The 25,720-nt window shown below is 33.4% G+C and overlaps 1 protein-coding gene across 2 annotated transcripts in view; it reads right to left on the minus strand.

Moving 5' to 3' along the window:
* Positions 1 to 25,720, minus strand: part of LOC106457585 (putative polypeptide N-acetylgalactosaminyltransferase 10) — a 165,866-nt gene that overhangs the window by 29,119 nt on the left and 111,027 nt on the right. For both annotated transcript variants that reach the window (XM_013917026.2, XM_022383619.1), the window contains exon 4: positions 18,625 to 18,839. In XM_013917026.2, coding sequence (XP_013772480.1) covers positions 18,625 to 18,839 — 215 coding nt within the window. The remainder of the gene's footprint in view (positions 1 to 18,624; positions 18,840 to 25,720) is intronic.

Genomic DNA, 25,720 nt, shown 5'->3' on the forward strand with positions numbered 1-25,720 from the left:
TTTCATGTAAACTATGCTTTTATTTTAATAGATAAACTTAGTATTCCGAAAATTGTTTAATCTCGAAGTTTAAGCCTAACCAAATAGATAAGCTGGACCTATATCATAGTGAAAAGTATCAACCATACAGTCGGCGTGAACGTGCTTTGTAGTCACTATGAGAAAAACTTATACACTGGATAGATGTATTTTTTTTTTATTTTTGAATTTCGCGCAAATCTACATGAGGGCTATCTGCGCCACCCGTCCCTAATTTTGAAGTGCAAGACTAGAGGGAAGGCAACTAGTCATCACCACCCACCGTGTCATTTGTCACTATTCAGTTCTTCACATTATATAGCCGCACAATAGCATATATATTAAATAAAATTAGTATACCGAAAATTGTTTAATCTCGAAGTCTCAGTTCAATACAGGTCCATTTCAATCTACAGTTTGATCAACGTGTGTTATTGAGTTATAATACTTTCGTAGAATTCCACTCCTCATCGCCCAAACCACCTGGCAATGCCGGGTCACCAAATAAACTATAAATTAGAATATTTTAGTGTAAGTAACGCTACATAGGACACATATATATAGTCTGACTGGATAACAAAAAGTATAGTTGAAAAGCATTTTCCCACCTAAGATAATTAACAAATGTTTATTTAGACCAGGATATAAATTGTAAATTTAAGTTCTAACTTCACTGCCAGTCTCTAAAGATGAAAAAAATTCGTAAATAAACAATGAAAACTATTATGGAGTTTTGTTTAACTTCAGCTTCTCGGATACTGTTAAAATTACATTTATGTATGAGTGGTTTGTTGCATAAGCTTCACTAAACCTATTTCAAATGTGAAAAACAACGAAAACATAAACTGTGGCAGTCAAGGACGGTTGCCCTGAAAATTGAAGTTCGAGTCACTATAGATACCATTTTTCAAAAATTGTTGCATAAATTCTCATTATGATACAATTTTGGTTACTTTTCTAATTTACTGATGTTATAGTACAATAATTATATGTTTTTGTTTTGTTTTTACATGCTATATTTGAGTACAAAAGATAGATGCAACCAGTTTTGTTTTTAACTATTAACTTAATTTTGTCTAAAAACTCCATGTATTTATTATAAAATTGATCACATATACAAAATATATTTGAATCAAACAGCCAAAAGCTACATATTTCGGCTACTGGTCCAATAATATGGGTATTTTACTTGTTAATGCTCAATTTTAATGAGTTTTTGCCTAAAGCAAAATAGTATCTTTGAACAAAATCCAAGAAATACATTGCAAACGCAAAGCCTTCTGGGGTATTTAAATACACAAGCATTTTTTAAAATAGTTAGAAATCACGCAAGATTGATTAAGTCTTTAGAAAAAAATAATTACTAATAGTAAGCTAATTAACTAAAGTACACATTTTTTCGTGCAAATTTGTTTGAGACTATTTTTTTTAACATTTGAATTTATCAGGGGGGTGATTTCTTACGAACACAGATACAACTAAATATTTGATATCTTTTTAACACAGTTAAGCAAAATTCTGAAATTTTACAATAGGACATATGCCAAGATATCAAGAAGACATTGCCTTCTTTTCGTAATAATAATATATCCTAAAATTATAAAATTAATAAGTAGATGACACATTTCATCGTTTATTTTCAAACAGAATTGAATATTATATTCGTAGTTGGCGTATAGCGTCAACTAAAAGTTTGCACATGTGAAGTACATCTGTGGCATGTATTTAATATACTAGACCAGGCGTGACCTAATGGTTAATGTGCCTGGATTTAGAATGTGGAATTCATGGTAAGCGGCCTGTTACCGCAATAATATATCCGCATCTTACGGTCAAATCTCACTATTCGATCAGATAGGAGTAGCTAAGATTTGGCTGCGAGTGCTGTTGGTAAGCCTACATTCTCTCTAGTCTATCACTTTAAAACTGAAAACAACTACGCGCATATAGCCATTGCATAGCTTTGCACGAAAATTCTAAACACAAATGAATGGAGAAATACCTCTTCTTACTGATTTGTACGAAATGAAAGCCTAAGGTATATTTGTCTCTTTTAGTAAATTTTATTACTGAAATATATATTTTGGATCATTTTTTTTTTGTTAGTAACAATGTTTCATACATAATAGCAGACCGAAGGTAAACAAGAAATTTATTGGATTCTAATTTTCAAATGTTGTGATTAATTCATTCGTTCAATTTTACTTCGTGGAATTCCAATTTATTGCGAAGCCTTTATTTCTACTTGAACGGTATATATATAATGTAACGAAACCCTACACATTTCAGTCTGGATGGAATATCATATGTTGGTTGCTTAGTACAAATAACTTCTTTGTTGTTTTTGAAAACGGTTGTGTTTTCTACACTCAACCGAAAAAAGTGTATTCACGAATAAAAAAAAAATTAAAAAGAACATCCACTGTTGTTGTTGTATATACTGTTGTAAAGGATTCCTTTGTTATCTTCTACAGGCATTGATAATCCAAGAAAGCTATTCCGATGATATAGGGCTCAAGTCGCTCGTGTTACGGCCATACAGAATTTACAGTGCAATAAAATAAGCGACTACATAATACTTCTACTTTGCCTGCCTTCACAATCGGCTTTGGCATGGTACAGTCTCCAAATGCTCTATGTGCCGTTAACTTGGAGACAGGGAAGATATATCTGTGTATTGCACGCAACAGAGTGATTTAAAAACAAACAAATATAAAAATCGATTTAGAAACTGCTCTCCTTTGCTTTTTATTTCTTTTTCGTTGCTGCTTAATATGTTTTTCACTGATTTGACAATATTATAAAAAAATTCTGTATTTAGCTTATGCGTTTTTGTAGCTATTTTGGTATAATTTTTGCATAATGACAATTGTATGCATTAATTCATCTCACTACTTTGTAGTTTTGGATAAAATGAGTTTGGCCTTTCACAGTTGTCCTTACATTATTAACACCTGTGTCATCTCTTGTTTCTGCTGGTTTGTGACATAGTCTTATCGCCCCACAATGGCTCAGCGGTAAGCTCAAGGGCTTACAACGCTAGAATTCGGGGCTCGATTCCTGCGGTGAATAAAATGCAGATAGCCCATTTTGTGTCTAAAGTGGTTAACAAATAAACGCAGTTCAATGACTTACGAGAATTTGAATTGCAAATCTTAAATGTTTGCATTTCATCTGTTTCTTCTCGTTCTTTTGAATACTTTGTTTTCTGAAAGGTTTTCACAGTAATTCACGTTGTCACTTCGTATGTTTTCAACAAGTATGTACAATGCTGAAACCATTTATTATTTTTCGTGAATTACTGGTTTATTTTTCTGTATAATTTGCTTTCGTGATAATCAGGTCCACCAATATCCAACAGATAAGTTTAAAAGTATCCGCAAAACGCAGATTCCGTAAAATGTTATGCAGAGAATAAAATGAACAAAGACAACAAAAACAAACACACAGAAGTGTGTGTTTATTTATAGTAATTGTATAAGTCTAAATATGCCTGTTCTGGTAACAACTGATGAAACCATAAATATAGTAAATTCTCAGCTTTAGAAGAAATATCAAATATAACAACACCCCAAAGTTTCACAGAAATATTTGAAATAAAAAAACAACAAAAAACAAAACAATTTCTGATTATCATTAAACAGGCCCATGGGGGTATATATTAGTTTTATATATCTCACTAATAGATCTGTCATAAGTTGAGAATTAGTTTGGTCAGGCGGGCAGTTCTACCACCTGTATATATGCCACTACATCTTATGTAACGACAGATCCGTTTTTAGTTTTATCATTCATCGTTTGATCCCTACAGATAATTTAACAACATAATACAGCTTGTAGCCGCTCATGAGAGACTACATTTCTTTAACAGTTAAAACGTTTCTCTGCCTTACCCAGAAGCTCTTTGGCAAGTCATTAAAACACACGATTTCATACAGAATGTCGTTAAAACCCACCAAACAATACCCTCTTGCCACTGCCTCATTATTTCCAGCGCACCGTCTTTGTTAACACAGTGAATATTTACGTTAAAAATTACAACTATATACTACCGACATAAAAACGTTTTTCACGTGAAACTTAATACGGCCATAATATTTCTAATTAACTAAGAACGAAGTTGTTTATGCAGATTCGCTTAAACAAGCTATTTTAATTATATACCACCACCAATCTGTACTGAAACTGTACATGATTGAACTGGCGTTCTCCACCAATTTTGAAGAATATTACTTTTAAGTACGTTCTACGAAAGCTTGGCAAATACAGATAATTATATAAAATTGCACATGTTGTAAAAAAGTTGAAGTTATTCATAAATATTTACTGAATATATTAACAATTTACATCTTTTCATAAAAATGGTGTTGTTATTTGTTGTTTTTTCTGTGAACTAAGATAAAGTCAGCGGTAATGGCCAACTTATTTGATTTCAACTGTTATAATAAATGTAATAAAAGTAATTCTGTATAACCATAGGAAGTTTATACTGAAACTTTTTATTTTTTATACAGTCAACGTACATGACTATTATAAATGATGGAATGCACCTTCAAGAGTTTGTTTTTCTTAGATGTTGCCCAAAACAACACAAGGGCTATTATTATGCGTTATTTCTAATTTTGAAGTGATAGACAAGGGGGAAGACAGCTAGTTAATTCCATCCACTCCATTCGGCTTCCGTTGTCAGAAGAAACAGTGGGATTTGGACATCACTCTTATAATATACCTACAAACCAAGAGTGCAGAGTGCGGTAACAGGACTCGAGCCACGGAACCTCACCTCCACAGTCCGACACGCTGACCCACGGGCCAGGCTCGACTAACTTTCAAAACACAATTCTTTCTATTATTCCACTGATCCATTTTACCTAGCAAGTTTTATCTAATTACTATTATACTATTTTCAAGTTCAATTACAAACACCTACGCTCCCTCAAGTGACTACATACATTGTGAGTTTCAGCATTAGAATCTGCTTCTAATTGTCAAAGTTAACTTCTAATTTCCTTTCAAATTTAAAGAGATGCGGAGTAGCTGTGGCCTTTCTGTCATATGTTTGCCTAAGTAATATGATTGAATATTTGTTTTTTACGTAGATGTTTGAAATATATATATATAATTCATTAAAAGACTTACGAAAATGCAGTTTTATTAGGCTCTCTTTCCTTTAGATCTTAAATTTGAGGTAACTAATAAGAAGCCGTTGATTCCACTGCTTGGAAAAGAAGTACAAATATATAATTTCATTAGTGGTGTCAAATCTTGCATCACATTTAAACTTAGAAGTTCAGTTACGAGTTTAAAAGAAAGCTCGAACTCTTCAATCAAAAGCGTACCCCTTTTAATCGATATCCGCCTATGCTAATTGAAAGACATCAAGATTTGAATGTAGACTGGTTGATCATTATATCTAACCTATATGAACGCCCGTGTGCCACGTCACGTCACGCTTGATTTCTCGAAATAGGAGGAGTCATAAAACCAAAAATGCATTCATCCAGATATAATAACTCGCTTACTGTCTGCCCATTACGATTTTAGTTACGGGGGTGCAAGCGGGCCGTGAGGGGTAGTGGTTCCGTGAAACCTTATAAGTGTAGTAAGTGTTGTTTGTAGTTAAGCACAAAGCTACACAATGGGTTATATGTGCTCTGTCCACTACGGGTATCGAAACCCGGTTTTTAGCGTTGTAAGTCCGTAGACATACCGCTGTGCTACTGGGGGGGCTGGTACAATAAGTCTAAAGTAAAGATGTGGTGTGGGATCACCTAGCCTAGAGCCAAGTGCATAAAATTTATCATGAAAGTAAAAACATCGATTCAATTTAAATTTAAATCGTTTCTGAATTAAGCTATTTTCTGTTATATCATTAACATTTTTAATATTAAAAACAAACCTCTTTAATCAACAGAGACTAAATTATGAAACCAACAAATATTTTCCCAGTTTCGCTGTCTATACATTTCAATTTATAATTTCAGTACATAAACTAACAACAATGTTAGGTCATACTTTTGTTGCTAAGCGACATGACATAAAAGCCATTGTTGGAACGTAGCGTTATGAAAACGCACTGGTTTTTCTATATATTATAAGTTGTAAACCTAACTAATTTTTACCAATAATTATTCTATGAATATACCACGTATTCATTTCATGAATGATCTTAATTTTGATTGGCTCACAAAGGACTTTTGACTATCTCGACTGCACTTTTCTGCCTCTTTATTAGTCAAGCTTGATTTCGCAAAATTTATTTATTTCAGTTAGCTATGAAATGGGAGCTCATTTTTGACGGGCTATACGCTAGTATATATTCAATCCGTAAGAGAATATAAAGTACTTTCACTTCATTTTGACAAGATTTTGAAACATAAAACCAAAGAGAAACAGCAGATCTCGTAACTTATAAATAGGATTTATCATAATCTTAGGAACGTCTGAAAGTAAAACCTATAAACTTCGAGGAAAGTTGATGATCATCTTAGGGATAAAATTTTAATACTTAATACATATGATTTTTTATTCATTTTCTGGCAAAAAAGGTGTGGTTGATCTGAGTGGACAATGAGCAAAACAGTTCTGATTCTCAAACTAAATCGTGTAAAGGTATAGTAGGATTATTTTAGGTTTTGGAATACAAAAAAAAAGATACTTTTATACCCAATATGAGGAATTAGTTGAGGAGCTGTGAAGCAAAATGAACTTGATTTGCGCTATTGAGAGAAAGAACATCTTAAATATAAAGGCGTAAATGTTCTTAAGATTAAGTACATAAATGTATTTAAAAGATGTACATCTTATTTCTAAACTTAATATGCACTGTTAACATACATTAGTGAGTCCATATTAAAACTTATAGCTTTTATTTATTCAGAGTATTTGTTTAGTTTTGAAAACACTGTATACAGTAACTATCTAATTTGGCGCAGATAGCCACGTTCCTTTGCGCCAATAAACTCTTATCAACCAACCATCTGATATTTCAAAAACAAGGAGAACGAACATTCTGTATATTCCAAACAAGCTTAGGTGACAGATACAATTCTACTCACTGGAAAAAAATAAAATAATTCGTTTTTCGTATTTTACAAAAATAAAAGCTTATTTTCGTTATAAGAGTATCGTTATTATCATTGACAAAAGAGTTTCTATATTATTTGATAGATCAATAAGATAAAGTGCGAAGAAGGAAAAAAAAAAGTCGTAAATATCAGAAGAATGGTTTATTCCTAAAAACACGATATTTAAAGACATATAAACTCCTTCCGGGACATAAATTATAGAAACCAAAACAAATACTTACTTTCATCTTTTTTTATAGAAACCAAAACAAATACTTACTTTTATCTTTTATTTCTATCACAGCCATCAAAATGTGATGTTTCCCGACAACCATTTAAATTTATTTAATTCATATATACTCGCTTTGAAGTTTGCATATATAGAGGTTCATAATAATCCTTTTGACACTTCAGAAAACCTCTGGGAGAAGTGAATAACATGAAAACTTCACACAAAATCAGAACATCGCAAACGTTGTACAGTAATGTACGCAAGTATAATGGCTGTATCAATCTTGATGACAAATGGCCCATATGAAACAAATATATACTGAGATATTCGAAGATAACTTTCTATTTAGCATTCCATTTTTCTTCTGGGCAAGATCAATGCATGTAAATAGTTCGTATAAAGTGGAAAGTTTTTACCAGTCTTTCTTACTCTTTCAAGATTGCCTGTAAAAACTCCAACTACCTTTTTATGCTTTCAATCCTAATTTGATTGGTTTGGTTTGTTCGGAATTTCGCGCAAAAACTTCATAGATTATTAAAGAACATGTAAATTCGCTGTTATTTGTGAAAAGTTTGTTTTTTGTTTGAGTACAAAGCTACACAATGGGCTGTCTGAGCTCTGCCCTTCGCTGGTATCAAAACCCAATTTTTAATGTTTTGAGCTCTCAGACTTATCGTTGAACCATCGGGGGATATTTGTAGAAGGGTTAGTTTTGTTATTCTATCTGTTGTTATCAAAGGTGTTTATTGTAAACATCAAAGTGCCAATATTAGAACTCTTTGGTAAAAAAAAAAGTTTTTGTCTTATCTAAAACTTGTTTGCTTTGAAATTCGCGCATAGCTACACGAGGGCTATCTGCGCTAGAAAGACTAGAGGGAAAGCAGCTAGCCATCATCACCCACCGCCAACTCTAGGGCTACTCTTTTACCATCGAATAGTGGGATTGACCGTCGCATTATAACGCTTATATATGCTTGTCCATTAGGGAGGTTCGCTAAATCTGGGTTTCAACCAAAAATGGTGTTGCCTTGGAAAGACTAAACATTTAAGTTTTGTTTCATGGAAACGCAGCAGTACAAGAAAATAGTTAAAACCGTTTTATCAAAACAAAAAGAATAATATAAAAAAAGAGCTACATAGTTCACTTACTCAACGTGGCCTAATCACAAATCTTTTTCACCTGTTTTATGGGGTTACTATACGAAATAGGATAACGGTGTCCTACATTTCTACAGCTGTGCTAATTGATTTTCCTTTACTTTTAACAAACTTAAAAAAAAGAGCGTGCTGTCCATTATTATCCACTGTTGTACGACATAAGAATTTTTTGTAACAATTTTCTGCGAAGGATGGCGAGGTAGATTTTAGATCACATAACCTAAGAAAAGGTTTCCAAGTCCTAAGCTCTACATGTGAACGCCGGCCTTTAAAAGTAGGTTAAAACAAACAAAAGTCACAAAAATTCCACAACTACATCGGAAGCTTTGATGAGTATGTGATCGAATGACATTGTTGCGATTTCTATTTCTTCGGCCATCTTTCTCATTATAACGATTGTCGATTTCGAGATGTGACTGGACGATTATGAGCGTTTGGCTTGCAAGTTTGTGCTACCTTCAGATCGTTGTTTAAAAATATAGTTAATAACATCAGAAGGTATATTCATTCACCTTCACTGCAACCGCTTTTTTGGGTCGGAGGTTGCTCTTTCATAATCTGTTTCTTCGTTTGTTTATAATTTTCCGGCAAACCTACACAAGGGTTATCTGTTTATATTCGTTCCTCATTTTGAATTGATAGACTAAAGGGAAAGCACCCGCCATAAGACGAATCTTTTTTTTTTCTTTTGACCGAATAGTGGGGCTTTGACCGCTACTCTTATTCATTCTTATAGCGCCCCCATGAGTCCAGCATGAGCAAAGCGTTTTTACTTCAAGCGACACGAATCATAAACCTTTGGATTCACAGACCGGGTACGCTATCTACTACGCCAAACTTGGATCCTTCGTATCAGAAACTCCTTTGCGGATGAGGCCTTTTCTCTAGATAGACTTGAGGTATTGTTCCGTAACCCTTTTGCTGTTCTAAACGCTCAATAATGCAAAAATTTTTCGCTTCCATAAAGAACTTTGAAGGCGATCTTCTTCGAAATATTTTCTTTTTTGACTCAAGTCGTTTAAAGATCTCGCTATATGAATATTCTTCTTCAAAAAAGGCTGTGTTATAATCCTCCAGCCAGAAGTTTATCTATGGCGGTATTACACTATCGAACAGGCAAGAACTCACCCTGAACAAATAGCTCGGTTTGCTGCATTAGCATATGTAACTGATTGTTATGAGGGCGATTAACCCTCTACGTATCTCTTGTTTAAAATTTCCTAACGGTGCTTTCTTCTGTTCTAACATGCAAGTTATACACTTTGTGTAGATTCCAAAAGATGTATGTACTCTTAAAATATTGTTTCAACAATGTGGTTGGAAAGCCAAGTCAGAATACAGAACAATTCCCATATTAGCCTGAAGATAAGGTAGTGTATTTTTTCTGAAACCGAGATCGTGAAAATTCAGTTGGCCTTACATTCGCGGCTTACGCTCCGAGGCGCCTACTGAACACATGCATGAGCAGTGGAGTTTGTGAGGAAAGTGATCTCGTTTTTTATCATAGGACCTGCAGATCTCAGTTGCAAAGTCACGTATGACAAGCTCAGATCATTTACTATTTAAATATGTCTTTAAGATAGGACTAGCTGAAAGGTATGAGCCTAGAATTAATGGAGAGCTTGTGGAAAAGCGTGTGGCAAAAAAGGAATAAGTTGGGATGGTTGTGTTAGACATTTTTCGCTGTCATTGTGGTATCTGATGTTAAGATAAAACTCACTAACACGAACCCTAACTTGGTGATAATAATTTCAGGAAGGACTACGCATATGCAAGTTTTAAAAATGGTTGAAAAAAATTATTTAAAGATAGTTTAAGAAAACGGCACACCTTGTGTAACTCTAAAATAAATATAATTTTTTCGGTACTTAGATGTATAATTAGAAAAAAAAATCCAGCACTCTTTCTTATTTTTATTACTTTTCAACTTTAAGGAGGTGCCTGATAGTCAAGATCATTATGTTTTAAGACTAATATGTTAAGTGCTTGAATACTCCTTCACTGTCAACTAACCTTCTGTTATGCTTTGCAATTTTAGACGTTTTTCGCAGCGAGTGTACAAGAATATGTCATGTTTAGAGAAAAACGGAGACGTTTCGCTGTTATAAATGAGATTTGAACGCACCATATAGCTGCTCCGGATAAGCTGGACTAATTGTAGGACTCCAAATGCCTTGCAACAGCGCCATAAAGCATGAAAAAGCGTGACTTTAATCACATTTTGAAAGTTTCACTTAAGGAAAATCTGGTTAAAGCCCTTTTATACAGAGCCTATGTTTATATGTTTTCGAATTTCATGCAAAGCTACTCGAGGGCTATCTGCGCTATCCGTTCCTAAATTCCCAGTGATAGACTAGAAGGAAGGGAGTTAGTCAGCACTATCCACCGCCAATTGTTGGGCAACTATTTTATCCATGAAAAGTTGGATTGACCGTCACATTATAATGCTACCACAGCTGAAAGGTTTGTTTGTTATTGTTAAGCACAAAGCTACACAACGGGCTACCTATGCTTTGCCCACCAGTGGTTAGCCACGGGGGGGGGGGGGCTAGACTGAAAGGGCGAGCATTTTCGGTGACGAAATTCAAACTCGTGTACCGCATATTACGAGTAAAGCTCCTTGATCACCAACCATGACATGCCGACAGAGCCTTAAATATATCAGGAAATCAATACTTTTTTGTTGAAGCAGAAGTACAAAACTGTTTTCTTCTGTTTTTCCTGAGTAGAATTAGTTACTCTATAACTGTAAAAGTGAATACCCCATCTGCTGTTATGTTACAGGTTCCGAAGAAAACTGTTACTTTAGCCATATCGTACTAAGACACTATTTAACAAACGACGAAGAGGAAAATTAAGAAATTACCAATAGCTCTTTGGACATAGTTCATTTAAAATTTGTCTATAAAATAAATACATAATTATAGGTTAAAACGACTTTTTAACTTACAAAAACAAACAACATCCACTGAATGTATTGCTAATGATATATGGGTTCACGTGAAAGGCTCTGCAGTCAAGTAAAGAAACATTGTGGCGCTAAAACGTACATCATTCGTACTTTTACCAACCGCTGTCTAAACGAATGTGATGATTTGTCAACCACCAGTTTTTCCGATATGAATTTTATCTTAGAATGCTAAAATCATTTGCCATTAAGCTAAGAAAACCAGCTTCTAACCAGAATATGAGCGCGCTGCCACTACATCTTTAGCAGGTAAAATGTAAGGAAACGAACAGAACATCATCTACGATCAATGAATATAAGATGGATTAAAAATTTGATTAACTTCTCAACCTGAGAGCCGTAAATTATGTAATAACTGATGATGGTCACATTAGCGACAGAAAGCTCGTTAATACTTTTATTAGATACTGCATATATTTTTTTTATGTGGAATAATTTTTTCTTTCTTTTACGGTTTTATGCAGTGTTTAGTTCTGAATGAAGAATTAAATGACCCTAGCAAATACGAAAAACTGGATGAAAACCTACAGGAGAAACATGTGAACAAACTTCTAAAAGCACTTGAAAAAGGAGGCTGCATTATCCACCGAGATCAGAAACTGGTTACGATAAAACCAATAATATAAAATTTTATTGACTGTTTAACAAATTGGCTATAAAACATGAAATGACAAGTTTGATGTGCAAAATCTATAAACCTAAGTTCCAAGAGAAGAAACCTACAAACTTACTAATGAACCAATTATCAAAGACCCGTAACGCAAAATTTCCACGTCCTCATCAAACCTTATAATCTTGTATAATCTCGCCACAAAGTTACGTTTTAAATCAACAACATCACCTATTGTCAAATCGACAGTGTCTGCAAAGGTAGAACAATATCAATTGAACCAGTAAATATAACTTTAATTCGACTGGAAAAATAGGTCTTAAACAAAGCAGTCTTCAACTCTTACATTAATTGAGATGTGTCGAAAATGTTTTCTGCGGCTTCAACTCTAATGAAAAAAAAAAGATTCTCAAACCCAAACAATGACATACATCCCAACATTCACTATACTATTGAAAACAAAAAAAAATTTCTCCGCAAAGTTTCTAAACGCCCAAATAATAATAACAATAATCAGGATTTCAGACTAAAATTCACAGAAAAGCAACAGAACCAACAACATAGAACATTACCAAAGAACAGAAACAACAACATAGAACACTACGATAGAACAGAAACAACAACATAGAACACTACCAAAGAACAGAAACAACAACATAGAACATTACCAAAGAATAGAAACAACAACATAGAACACTACGATAGAACAGAAACAACAACATAGAACACTATGATAGAACAGAAACAACAACATAGAACACTACGATAGAACAGAAACTAGAAACCTTAAAGTGTATTATGCGGATAACATTAATGTATGCTCTGCAAATATTATAGACGATGACCTACATATAATTTCTGAAGTATTCAATAAAAAACAATTATCCGTAAAAAGTTGTTAAAAATAATCGACACATAAAAAACGACAAACTATAAAAATATACAAATCTTACAGTTGAAAACAACTTCACCACTACGATTAATTATGTCATAAACATCAACGAAAACCTAACTGAATAATGAAAATGACTAACAGGAAATAACATCGACACAAATACCATAATTCGGTACTAAAATCAAAAACCTTATTACTAACAAGTACCCCACTGAAAATAAAAAAAAACTAAACAAACATAGGACATAGTGACATGGACCATCTGATTGTCACCTATGAGCAAATTTATTCCTACCAATCTAGAGAAAATTAATAACAAATTATATATATATTAATTTACTAAATTTATCATTCAAAACAAAATTTATTCAAAAATAACTTAGTGTCTTTTGAAACTAAAGATTGTTTTTAGATACATCGATAACTTCGATGTTAAAACAACACGCCTGTATTATCGATTACTTCATACATTAAAATTTAATTACTGTACAAATGTTTTTAGTAGAGAAAGACCGAAAAAGGTAAAACAATTAGGGCATTATTAAATAGAAAGCCGTTTATTGATCATTCTGACAAAATTGATTCTTAACCGATAAAAGAATGCTCTAGCTTGTGGATTAAAGTTTCCGACACTTACGAGAAAAATAAAATCTAAAGATTACTTGTTTGAACATTTGAGCAGTTCCTACAACACTTTTAAGCATCTTACATGATCATTGGTGAATCAAATTATATTAGCAGGTGAGTAAGTAGAATCTGGTTTTCTTCCTTCAATAATTATTATTCTGTAAATAAATTTATAAGCATTAGTAAAAAATAAAAATAAAGCTATAAGAACTTGTAAAAATAAAAGCAATATTACATTTAAACCAACAGTTTTAGGCCTAGAGTGCAGAATATAAGCGTAAAATGACAATACAAATTTCTTCATACATTTTATGCAATCTTTCTTTTCATAAACAATGCTCTTCGAGGTTATAAAAGTACTTTACTAGCTTAGACTGAACGTTCTAGTGACATAGACCATCTGATTGTCACCTATGATAGAGAAAATGTTATATTTGTACTGATATGCTTGTAGAAGTTCACCCCTAATGAAAATATATTTAAAACATTTTACATTCTATAACTCAAGTATGATGTTAGGATTTATTATGACAGTTTTTATGTAGTCTTTCTTTTTAATAATAGTGATCTTCAAGAGACCACACAGCTAGCTAACTTCAAACCTACAATATCAAGATGACAACAATATGTGGCTTCCAAAGAATCCACACTTTTAGTATAACGATTTTTCATATGATCTTCTGTGGCAGATTTGTTACAAGTAGTTGAGGGGCTGTCCCACATCTTCCAAACCTATCTAATATTGTAGGTACTTCGATAATATTAATATTTTTGTTATCCTTTGAGGTTCTCACAATGTATTTTAGTTTCTTCAGACATCTTAATATTATGTTTACAGTATCACACTTCTTACGGAATAATACTTTTCTGCTTTAATCATCGGTAATATGAATAGGTAGAAACTTCCGAAGCAGCTAAATCGGCATGTCCATAAGCTTGTAATACTGTAGTATTTGAAACAATGGTGAACAAGTGTTGAAAGTAAATAATCCACTGCTTAAACTCGTCCATAGACTGTTCAAAAAGTAAATTACACTGTAATTCAAAACTTTAATAAAGGTTATAGCATTCTGTTGTGAATATCATACGTAGTATATCAATTGACATATTATTGAACATCTAAAAAGTCAGTTCGAGTCCACCACAAAGTGGCTTCAGACCTCCCGAATGAACATCTGAGTTCAAAGGTAGGAACGAAATGATATGTAATTGAGCATGCTTAAGTTTGATCTTCATATTTATTCTACTTATTTCAAGATCTTAACTAAGATCAATGACGAATATAGTCTTCATATAAAAAATACTTTTCTGATCAAAGCTCAATTAGGCTAAAAATGCAGTAAATATAATATTACAATTGCCATCGTCAGTCACTAAATGTTCTTCCTTGTGTTGGTACTTTTATTCACCATTTAATAATGCAAACTTGATCTTGCTGGCCAGTAATAACATTTGCTATACAAATGTGTGACCATTTACAACATACTTCTAGTGAAATGAACAACCCTACCTCACTTATGTATATCGCTTTTTCTGTCATACTCTGAATATCAGCTCCTTGCACGCTCAATATCAATAAAATTATCACACTGTGAATTTAGCCTATCTTTATCAACTCCTATAAACTTAGCTCTTTTCATTATAACCATATTAAATAATTGTACATTTTTATATAAGCAACTAACGTCCAGACTACACACACACACACATATATATATATATATATAAACACACACACACACACTCCTTTTCACTGTTAATAGGAAGATATTCAAAGTATGCGTAGTCTTAGAAACCAAATCATGCGCGACTAACGTGGTTTACATAATTGTGAATTTAAAACTTTTCCACATTCTTTTATCCTAGAATAATTACGAATAAATAAATTGCAAAAGCTCACTTTCATGTATTCTACCCTGCCGGGTTGTTTTAATTGTAACCAAAAACCATGACATACATACAAGTATATTCTACTCATTATCTAAATACTTCGCTTATCTTGCTATAACAAAGTAAAAAAAAAAAGCATCTACCTATCAGTAATCAATCTAACATAATGATAACAAGTGCAGGATTATATTACTAGTGTTTGAAAGATAATTTTCCTAAATTTCTCATCAAAAACACTGTGGTATGAAAAACGGAAGAGTGATTTATCCGTGACAGATGCATGTAGGAAACTGCATTTTTAACTACATTCCTTATTCAGTCTTTACAGAATTTTGAAGAAGAAGAAGAAAGTGTATAATAGTATTTCAACCACATCATGTCCGCAATATCAATACTGTTTGTTGTGACGTAGCCGACCTGATGAACTCTGTATTGAGCGAAACCAGTAGTCAGCAATAGATATGGTGAACATAATGTGGTTGAAATATTAGTATATACTCTTCTTCTTCAAAACCTGTAAGGTACTGAATAAAGAATATAGTGCTAAAAATGTACTACGCTTAATACTCATATCTTATGACTAGTAAAATTAGTCCCATACTTTCTTGTCTTTGGTCAACAGGATAATCCAACAAGCTAATTTGGTTGTAAGTTATATATTTTGAGCCTTCAAAAGAACAAAATGAAAGCACATCTTTATCTTCAGCAAGTAATTTCTTCTGTTTATGGTGAAAAGTTCATAAATGCCTGTATCTGGAATGAACACAGCTGTTTATTACACTCATTTAAGCCACTAAAAACCTGGTGGATGCAGCACTCCTTTTTTTCACTGTTACAGTTAGCTCTCAGCAAATTAAATACTTTATTTTTACCAAACAGGCACCATGGTGTGTTCTTAACACTGTTACTAAAGGCGTAATACAATGAGGTTCTTCTCAAATCTGTTTCGTATAATGCCTGTTATTGCTATGTCTGACGATCGCATTATACAGTATCTACTTATCCTGTACAACGGAATGACTCTTGTTTCTTACATGTAACATGACGTACTATTGTAGGAAATAATGCGGCATCGATTTCCTAAGATTAAATTTCTTAGTAAATACATAAGCTAAATTAAAACTATATTGGCATTAAATCCTTTGTTCATATTTGACTTCTAAAGTTACACTAAAATATTTTGTGATATTTCTTTTTTCATGATTTGGTGTTTACTTAAAACACAACAATAGATTTTTGGTGACCTATATCAAAAAAATAAAACCAATACATTGTTGGGACCAATTATAATTTACACATCTCCCTTTGTAAATCAACAAATTACAAAGGGGGTTAATAGAACTTCATTTATTGCTGTATGTAGAAGTTTCGCTTAAACAATGTATTAGGTTCAAATACTTCGGTAAATACTGTAATTTATATGATTCACAATATACACCGAGTGTTTCCTTAAAATATCTTGCTTACATAAGACCTATACGTACTTTTATGTACGTTTTACAAATAATCCAAAACAGATGATTGTGAATTTTTAAACAGGATATCTTTGTTTGTGTTTCAGCGAAATGCTACTCAGTGGGTTACATGCATTCTGCCTATCGCGGGAAATCGAATCTCGAGTTCTAGCGTTGTAATTCCGTAAAGTATCCGCTGGCTAACGGGAAAGGGACATGATATAGGAAGTCATAAGTTCTTGCCTTCACAGACACACACACACACATACATAAATATCTCACAGGCTTATATACAAAACAAACGTAATGCAGAGTGGTATTTAACAATCATATTTTTTATCACCAAATCGCATTCATAAGACTGAAGGCCCCATATCTTGTATATTATTGAAATAACTAATATTAAAAGAAGGTGGACTTGAAGACCTGTGAGAGCAGTTGGTAGTCTTTCGGGAATACGTGAGTTTGAGATGTATAAAATGAACACAGCTATAGTTTATAGGAGTCCTTTAAGAGATTACGTAAGCCTACTTACATCCTGCAGTAAACAGTTTTATATACAATAGATACTGTATTTACGGTCAAATACAAAAATCACATTTTATTTTATCTTCAGCTTCAAAAAGATTTATATTTGCAACTTAATGGGAAACTCCTCTCGGGGCCTTTAGATGAAAAACCCGTTTTACTCCCACTTTTCATGTACTGACATAACATTGTACAACCAACAAACCTGTTGGTTGTGATGTACTCTATTTACGTATTATTTCCCAGACATCTCAGACACACAGATTTGTTATCCAGCAAGCACCGATTAGCATTCTTTTAAATTATTCAATAATCTACTCAGGCGTTCTCACATACAAAGTTCAAATTAATCCTTAAATTCAGCTATTCATCATACTATACCATCTAATATTCCCACCCATTTACAATTAAAATAAAGCACTTTTTTCTGCCACTCATCTACTCTATCAATCTTCTTTCTCGCATTATCTGCCTACTGTATTGAACGCTAACCAGTCATGATATCACTCTTACACTAATCCACTTAGCATGTATGAAAACCACCCACCTAAAATGCTGCATAAATCCGTGCATTTACAAATTCTACATCTTACAACGTAACATTTGAAGGGCAATGGTTTATTAATTAGATTGGCCTTATACACGTATTCTATAAAAGCTCGTGAAAACATTTTCCATCAATTAGTATTACTACCTATATATCCGTTTAACAACTGATTCATTCAATAACCTACACACTCGCTCACCGAAATACACCATTTGCAATCTCATGCATCAGCAAGTCTTCCATTAAGATTTCGGAAACTATTTTAGCTAATACATACTTTAATTTTACTATATTTTGGTACTAAAATAAAATTTTAATTACTTGAGCAAAATTCAAACCATGTGAGCAGATCATGCCAATAAACAGTTGTGGTATGTATTGAATTAAATTGAACAAAAGGTTTATGCGCATGTTTAGTGAACGCATTTCATATGGTATATATATTGAATTAAATTAGAAAAAAAAGACGCACATTTTCTGAACCTTTCACACTTTATTTTCGTGACCAAATTAATTAAAATACCAGCTTATGTTGAATCCGCCATGTTCAGCTGGATTATCTCAGAAGTAATTAAAATGTGAGATTCAGTTAAAATTAACAAGTTTATCAGACTTTTAATACTGTCTTACCCTGGGTGCCGAATGTCTGGCAAAGAGCGGTTGAGGGCAATGTAATCACTGACCAAAGCGTTAAATCCGTTGACTTTATACAATTGATCCTTCTTTTGTTCCACGCCAGGTGGCAAATAAAATGCTGTCCCTTGTTCTCCTGGTCCTTTTCTTTTGACATCTTCAGCAATCTGGGTGTAATTATGCCAGTCTATTTTTAGCGGCTTGTTTTCCTTCTGAAAATATAAAAATCGTAAAGAATTACTTAAAGCTATTACAGACACTCACGCACAAACACATATATAATATTAATTACACAATATAATTATATATATAAACAAGGTGGTCCAGCAGAGCAGAAGCACTTAGAAAAGTTTTCGGTAGTTATGGAAATTATTCGAATGAGATGCTTTCTGATCTTCTCGTAGTTTTCAAACGAGTCAGTGAATTCAGTGATTTCGGTCAGTCGGTGCTATGTGGTGTCAATAACCTATATGAAAACATGACCAAATTTGAAATAGTTTTGATGGTTTTCACCTATATTAGAATCTTTGACATTACAACTCTTGTTTCTGACCATTTGAAATCAGCTGGGCTTGAACTTCTTCAAGCATGGCGTATGATAAATGATGCTACGTTGCGTTTGAAAAATATTTCTAGAGATTTTGACAATTTATTTGAAACTACGTCTACATTCATACACCTAGTCAATGAAAAGGTTGCAGAAGATGAAATTGTAATACAAAAGGTTTTCCCAAAAATATGAACTTCTAGAACTTCTACTGTTGTTCAAGATCCAAAAACATACTTTGAAATATCCTGCTTCAATGTAGTTTTTGACGCAGTTCTGGAAAGTTTGGAGAATAGATTTGCTTCTCACAAAGATCTATACAAGGAAATTTCATGTTTGGATCCCAATCGATTTGAAGAAATAATTGCTGAACCAGAGAAAGTTGATCTTTGAATAATCTGTGAAGCAATTCCAGAAATTGATTTTTTTCAATGCATGAAAAGTTGGTGTCATTTGCTTCCAACTATAAACACTTGAAAAGAGGTTTACATGAAACTGATGTCACAGAGACAGAAGATGACGTGCTGGATAAAACTGCAGATGAAATTGAACCACAACCGCATACGCTCGTGATTGTAGAAATTGTATTTTCATGTGCATTTAAACTTTTATGCAGTAATAGATTGTGTTATTCTGCCTAATAAAACTTGTATTAGGTATACAAATATATTATAATACTTAGTGTTATTTAATGTTCACGTGAGAGATGTTTTTCCAAATTGAAGATTCTAAAAACTCGCTTAAGACCATCAACAACACAATAAAACTTGGAGGCACCGATGCTCATTGCAGTCGAAAAAGACATTTCTATCAACTTACGAAACAACAAAGATTGTATAACCGATAAATATAAATCGAAAGGAGCTTTGTTTGTTTGACATCTAGCAGTTATTTTTATTTACTTTAATAACAAAAATGTTTTTTTTTTGTCTGTTGCATTTTGTAATAATACAAATGTTTTCATTTGTTTGTTGCATTTTTTTTATTTTAGGAGGCCCCATTTTTGAAAGTGACGGAGTCCAAAAAATGTTGTTAGTCCGCCTCTGTTGACATTTATACTAATTACACAAGTACATCATGCATTTATATAGTAACTTTTAGTAATAAACCATTTCTAACTATACTCTGTTCGTCTTAACACAATCAAGTTAACTAGTTAATAATAATAATATTTTTGAAAATATATTCACATCACACTCAGTGTATTCGAGGTAAGAACAACTCACTGAAATATCACGATTTCCTACTTTCTAGCAAATCCTCACACAGTTATTGCATTTTTATATAATATCACGTTAATCGAGTGTTTCCAGATAATAACTTCAACATGGGCTGACAGATGTACGTTAACAAGATTAATCTACAGTATATCCTTTAAAAAACACATCTTTGTTTAGCCAGGGTCATAGAAACTACTGAGCTACCTGCTTTGTTAAATATCACATCAAAGTGTCATACGATTTACATACATTATGAAGAAACTTGTGTACTTAATAAACCATACATAAAAAAGGGAGTTGTTTGTTGTTAAACACAAAACTACACACTGGGCTATCTGTACTTTACACGGTGCAGGTATCGCAACCCAATTTATAGTGTTATAAGCCTTTAGATCGCTGAGTCACCAGGGGGGGGGGAGAATGTGCTTTGAATCAGGTGCCTGCATTGTTATATTGCACCTACATAAATAAGTAAACTATCCTTTTATAATGTTAAACAAGCTTTATAAACTTCTTTAACAACAAAAGCTGTATAATTGAGGTAAAATAATTGTTTGTTTGTTTTGAATTTCGCGCAAAGCTACACGAGGGCTATCTGCGCTAGCCGTCCCTAATTTAGCAGTGTAAGACTAGAGGGAAAGCAGCTAGTCATCACCACCCACCGCCAACTCTTGGGCTACTCTTTTACCAAGGAATAGTGGGATTCACCGTCATGTTATAACGCCCCCACAGCTGAAAGGGCGAGCATGTTTGGTGGGACGGGGATTCGAACTCGCGACTCTCAGATTGTGAGTCGAGCGCCCTAACCACCTCCTCTGTGTCTTGGTGATTATATTTTATTAAAATTCATGTATTTCTTACAACTTATGCGTCTTGGTGATTAAATTTTCTTACAATTCATGTATTTCTTACAACTTATGCATCTTCGTGATTATATTTTTTTTCTGTAATAGATCAAAATGAACTACAATGTGTGATATTAATGTGTAACAAAACTCTAAGTACTTTTTCAATGAAGTCGTAAAATACAGTTTTAAACCCACATTTTTGTTTCCTACGGATGACGCTGTATCTAAATTTAACGAAATACTCTGACTATATACTCCTGAAAGGTCGAATAGAAATTTCCAATGACTTTGAATGAAATAACAAAATTATAAAGGAATCTGTCGTTTGTTGCCCAATGCGATGGTTTAAACGTCAACCACAAGAGAACCTGTAAAATCAATTGATTTATATATATTCTACGTAGCTGAAAAAGCCATTTCAATCGATTTTAATGTGCATTATCATTATAAATTTTATAAATTCAGAGACTCCTTTTGAGCTATCATAGCATATAAGAACTGATCTACTATGAACTTTGGTAATAAGTTAAGCAATTACAGCTTATACACTATATCGATTTAATAGAACGTTGGCCAATAATGACTGAACGAATAACACCCGGAAAAGGCCTTCGTCGTTCAATATTCAATACTGTTAGTGCCCTCTGATGGAAAATTGATCAACTTTAATGAATCAGGTGTTGTGTACTATATGAAACTGTTCCTTGTTAAACGTTTTTAACACAAGCTGATATCAATTTAAAAACTTAATAAACAACACCATCTCCAACAAATTCGTGTATATGGACATTTTCAGACAGGAGCTGCATTGATTCGTTGCATGTTGACAATTTTTGTTCTCTTACTATGTAACTAAACTGTGCACTAAAAAATCTAGAAACATGTGAGTTCCTATCTACATTAAACCACATATTACTATAAGCGGGACATTGTACAATAAATAACGTTTATTGAATAAACAATGCGACGTGACTAATTTACATTTGTAATTAAACGCACTTGCTTTAACTCGCGCTGTGATGAGTGTCACAGACGTAAAAACTAATACGATTAAAAAAATGTTTCCATCAACTCAAAACCCGTTGAAAAATAATCCTCTTTTTATAACCGTCAAAGTATAGAAAAGGAATTCCATAGGAAATGAAAGCCATTTATCACTGTAAGCAAGAAATACAACAGAACATCGCACGAGTCCAACAGAATACTGCGACTTTTATGACATTTCTTTACTCCATAGATTTGTCACACACTGGTTCCTGGTGAGACGACACTAAACTTCACAGAGAAATGCGACAGTGGCCACTCGTTTTTCTTATTATTACTGTGATTTGTCATTACGTTGTGGCATCTTTGCTATGGAAACGGTGATTTCCGGAGTGAGTACGACCTAATATTTTTGTTGCGGAAACAATTAATTTTAGCAGACTGTCTAAAACCGTATCTTTTTTCGATTAAACATCACTGTTGACTGGATTTTATGGTAAGAATTTCGCCGTAGTTTACTTTGATCACATGGAACTAGCTTTATTTTACAACTTCTGTAGCTTTTCCAGAAGCTATCCATCTTCGAAGGAGTACAGAAACGAAAGCTGTTCCTATGTTGAAATAGCATACTATGTATACATTCAATGAATCAATCTACGTGTTACGCTAAGACGATTGATTACCCAAGTGATAAGAGCGTATTGAAAAGGGCTAAGGATCCACTTAGCGATGATTCACAGTATGATGATGAGGTACACTACCATAAGATCAACTAAGATTTTAACTTAAAGACAAGCCAAATTTAGGACAAATAACAACTAAATAGTGATGAGAACTACAGATAAACTGGTATAAGCCGAACATTGTAACGGTCAGTAGTTAATTGTAAGGAATCTCGCTCTTTAATTTTACTTGTTACTACAAATAACAAACATATTAAATAAGATTTAATTCTCTAACTAAGATGCAGGCAAATTGAAGTTGGTTAAGAGAGGTAAAGAAGTGCTAATTAAAGAGAAGGATTGGGCTTGTTTAAAATCTTTACGTTTATATTAAATATTGCATCACATTAAGTTAGACACAGGATTGATAAGTTTACCCACACTTCAAAAATATTCTAAAATATTGTACATATTTCACTTCTTCAGCTACACCAACTTTGATTTAATATTAATTTTTCATGAAAATAGATATCAGAATGATAATATAGTTGAAGAGGTTAACATAAAAGTGTAGATGATTTTTAAGGACCAATCAAGCAGGAAGTTTATTCCTTCTTTGGTTTTGGTTTACCATTAAACCTAACATGGATGCTCATAAACCAGGGATTGCAAAGTCCTTTCAGTCTATTACTATATCAGAGATCCAAGCGATCAGGACTAACTGATGATGTTCTAGAATCTCATCTGAAGAGGCCCTAGTGCAGCTCAGTAGTTAGCGTGCTGGGCTGAAATTCCGTGGTTTGCGTTCTCTGACTGCCGAAAAATCGCGCTCCGCAATTCGAGGTCACGGATGTTTTATAAGAATGACGATCAAATTCCATTATTCGGTCTGACAAGAGTAAGCAAAGTAATGGCGGTAGTTGATGTTGACTAGCTGCCTTTCTTCTAGTCTATTATTTTAAAATTAGTAACGACTATTGCAGACAACCCTATGCACGAAATCAAACAAAAAACTAAAAATTTATCCAAAGACCTCCAGTACCAAAGCTGTATTAATATAGCAATTATTTCCCATTCTGCTATTATACCTCACTAAACAGGGTGACATATTGTCGTAAGATACCACACGGATGTTTCTCCAATACCAAAGCTGTATTAATATAGCAATTATTTCCCATTCTGCTATTATACCTCACTAAACAGGGTGACATATTGTCGTAAGATACCACACGGATGTTTCTCCAATACCAAAGCTGTATTAATATAGCAATTATTTCCCATTCTGCTATTATACCTCACTAAACAGGGTGACATATTGTCGTAAGATACCACACGGATGTTTCTCCAATACCAAAGCTGTATTAATATAGCAATTATTTCCCATTCTGCTATTATACCTCACTAAACAGGGTGACATATTGTCGTAAGATACCACACGGATGTTTCTCCAATACCAAAGCTGTATTAATATAGCAATTACTTCCCATTCTGCTATTATGCCTCACTAAACAGGGTGACATATTGTCGTAAGATACCACACGAATGTTTCGTTACCAAATATCACTCGGTAGCTCAGAAAGTAAAGAACCCAATGATCTTCCAGTTGATAAATCTTCAACCTTCTACTTATCCCAACTGTACTATAATCGAGCAGCTATCACATGATGCCATGATAATATAACCCGTAAAGCAAAAACAATGACTTCCTTTCACATCATTGATCTTGTTCATCCACAAACAGTTAATTATGAAAATAACGTCGGCATCTTAGTTAATAATTAGAGCATGAAACAATTCCTCTACTTGATTTTTCTCATCCGCCTTCATTGCTGATTTTCAGGTATATACTGCCAACATCTTCCTTATCAACTGAGACAAGATCGTATGATGCAGTGCTGTTGCTACCAGAGTTAACTTAGTCATCCACCTTTGATTCCTGGAACACCAGTTCTCAAGAAGCTATTGTGTGAAATATAATTTGAGGTGCTTGACGTGCTTAAGCACACCATGTGACTACAGTAACTCGTAGTTCACCTCATTGAACTTTACCATAAGAAATACGGACCAGTCAAACCAGAACCGAGTCAATTACATACTGCAAATTCATGCCAAAGTCAAACCTTATCATCACCACTGGGCTCAACCTTTAGTTCAGTTATTGTTTGTCATAGCATTTCTTTTGACATATGATGAATGTATCATTGGGCTGACGTTTCATGTGCATCAATTACTGCAGAACACATCTACTCCAGACGTTCCAGTAGACCCATGGTACATGTGCAGTACATATGTGAGCACATATATACAACTGTATGTATATAAACTTCTTATACAAACACCAAGAGGTTTGGAGGACAACCAACTCACTGTTGCCCAGTTTCACAACATGCCATTATGGTACAGTTTACAACTGGTTATTGCCTGATGTAGAACTATTGATATAATGTTATAAATAAATTCGTTTTCTTTTGTTCGGGTCCGGCATGGCCTTGTAAGAAATACATGAATTTTAAGAAAATATAATCACCAAGACACAGAGGTTGTAAGAAATACATGAATTGTAAGAAAATATAATCACCAAGACACAGAGGTTGTAAGAAATACATGAATTGTAATAAAATATAATCACCAAGACACAGAGGTTGTAAGAAATACATGAATTGTAATAAAATATAATCACCAAGACACAGAGGTTGTAAGACATACATGAATTGTAAGAAAATATAATCACCAAGACGCATAAGTTGTAAGACATACATGAATTGTAAGAAAATATAACTTCAAAGGAGAGTTAGCATGCTCGTATTGCCATAAAAACGCGTTCCGCACTTC

This window comes from Limulus polyphemus, unplaced genomic scaffold (genome assembly GCF_000517525.1).
Source record: "Limulus polyphemus unplaced genomic scaffold, Limulus_polyphemus-2.1.2 Scaffold17, whole genome shotgun sequence".
NCBI classification, from domain to species: Eukaryota; Metazoa; Arthropoda; class Merostomata; order Xiphosura; family Limulidae; genus Limulus; species Limulus polyphemus.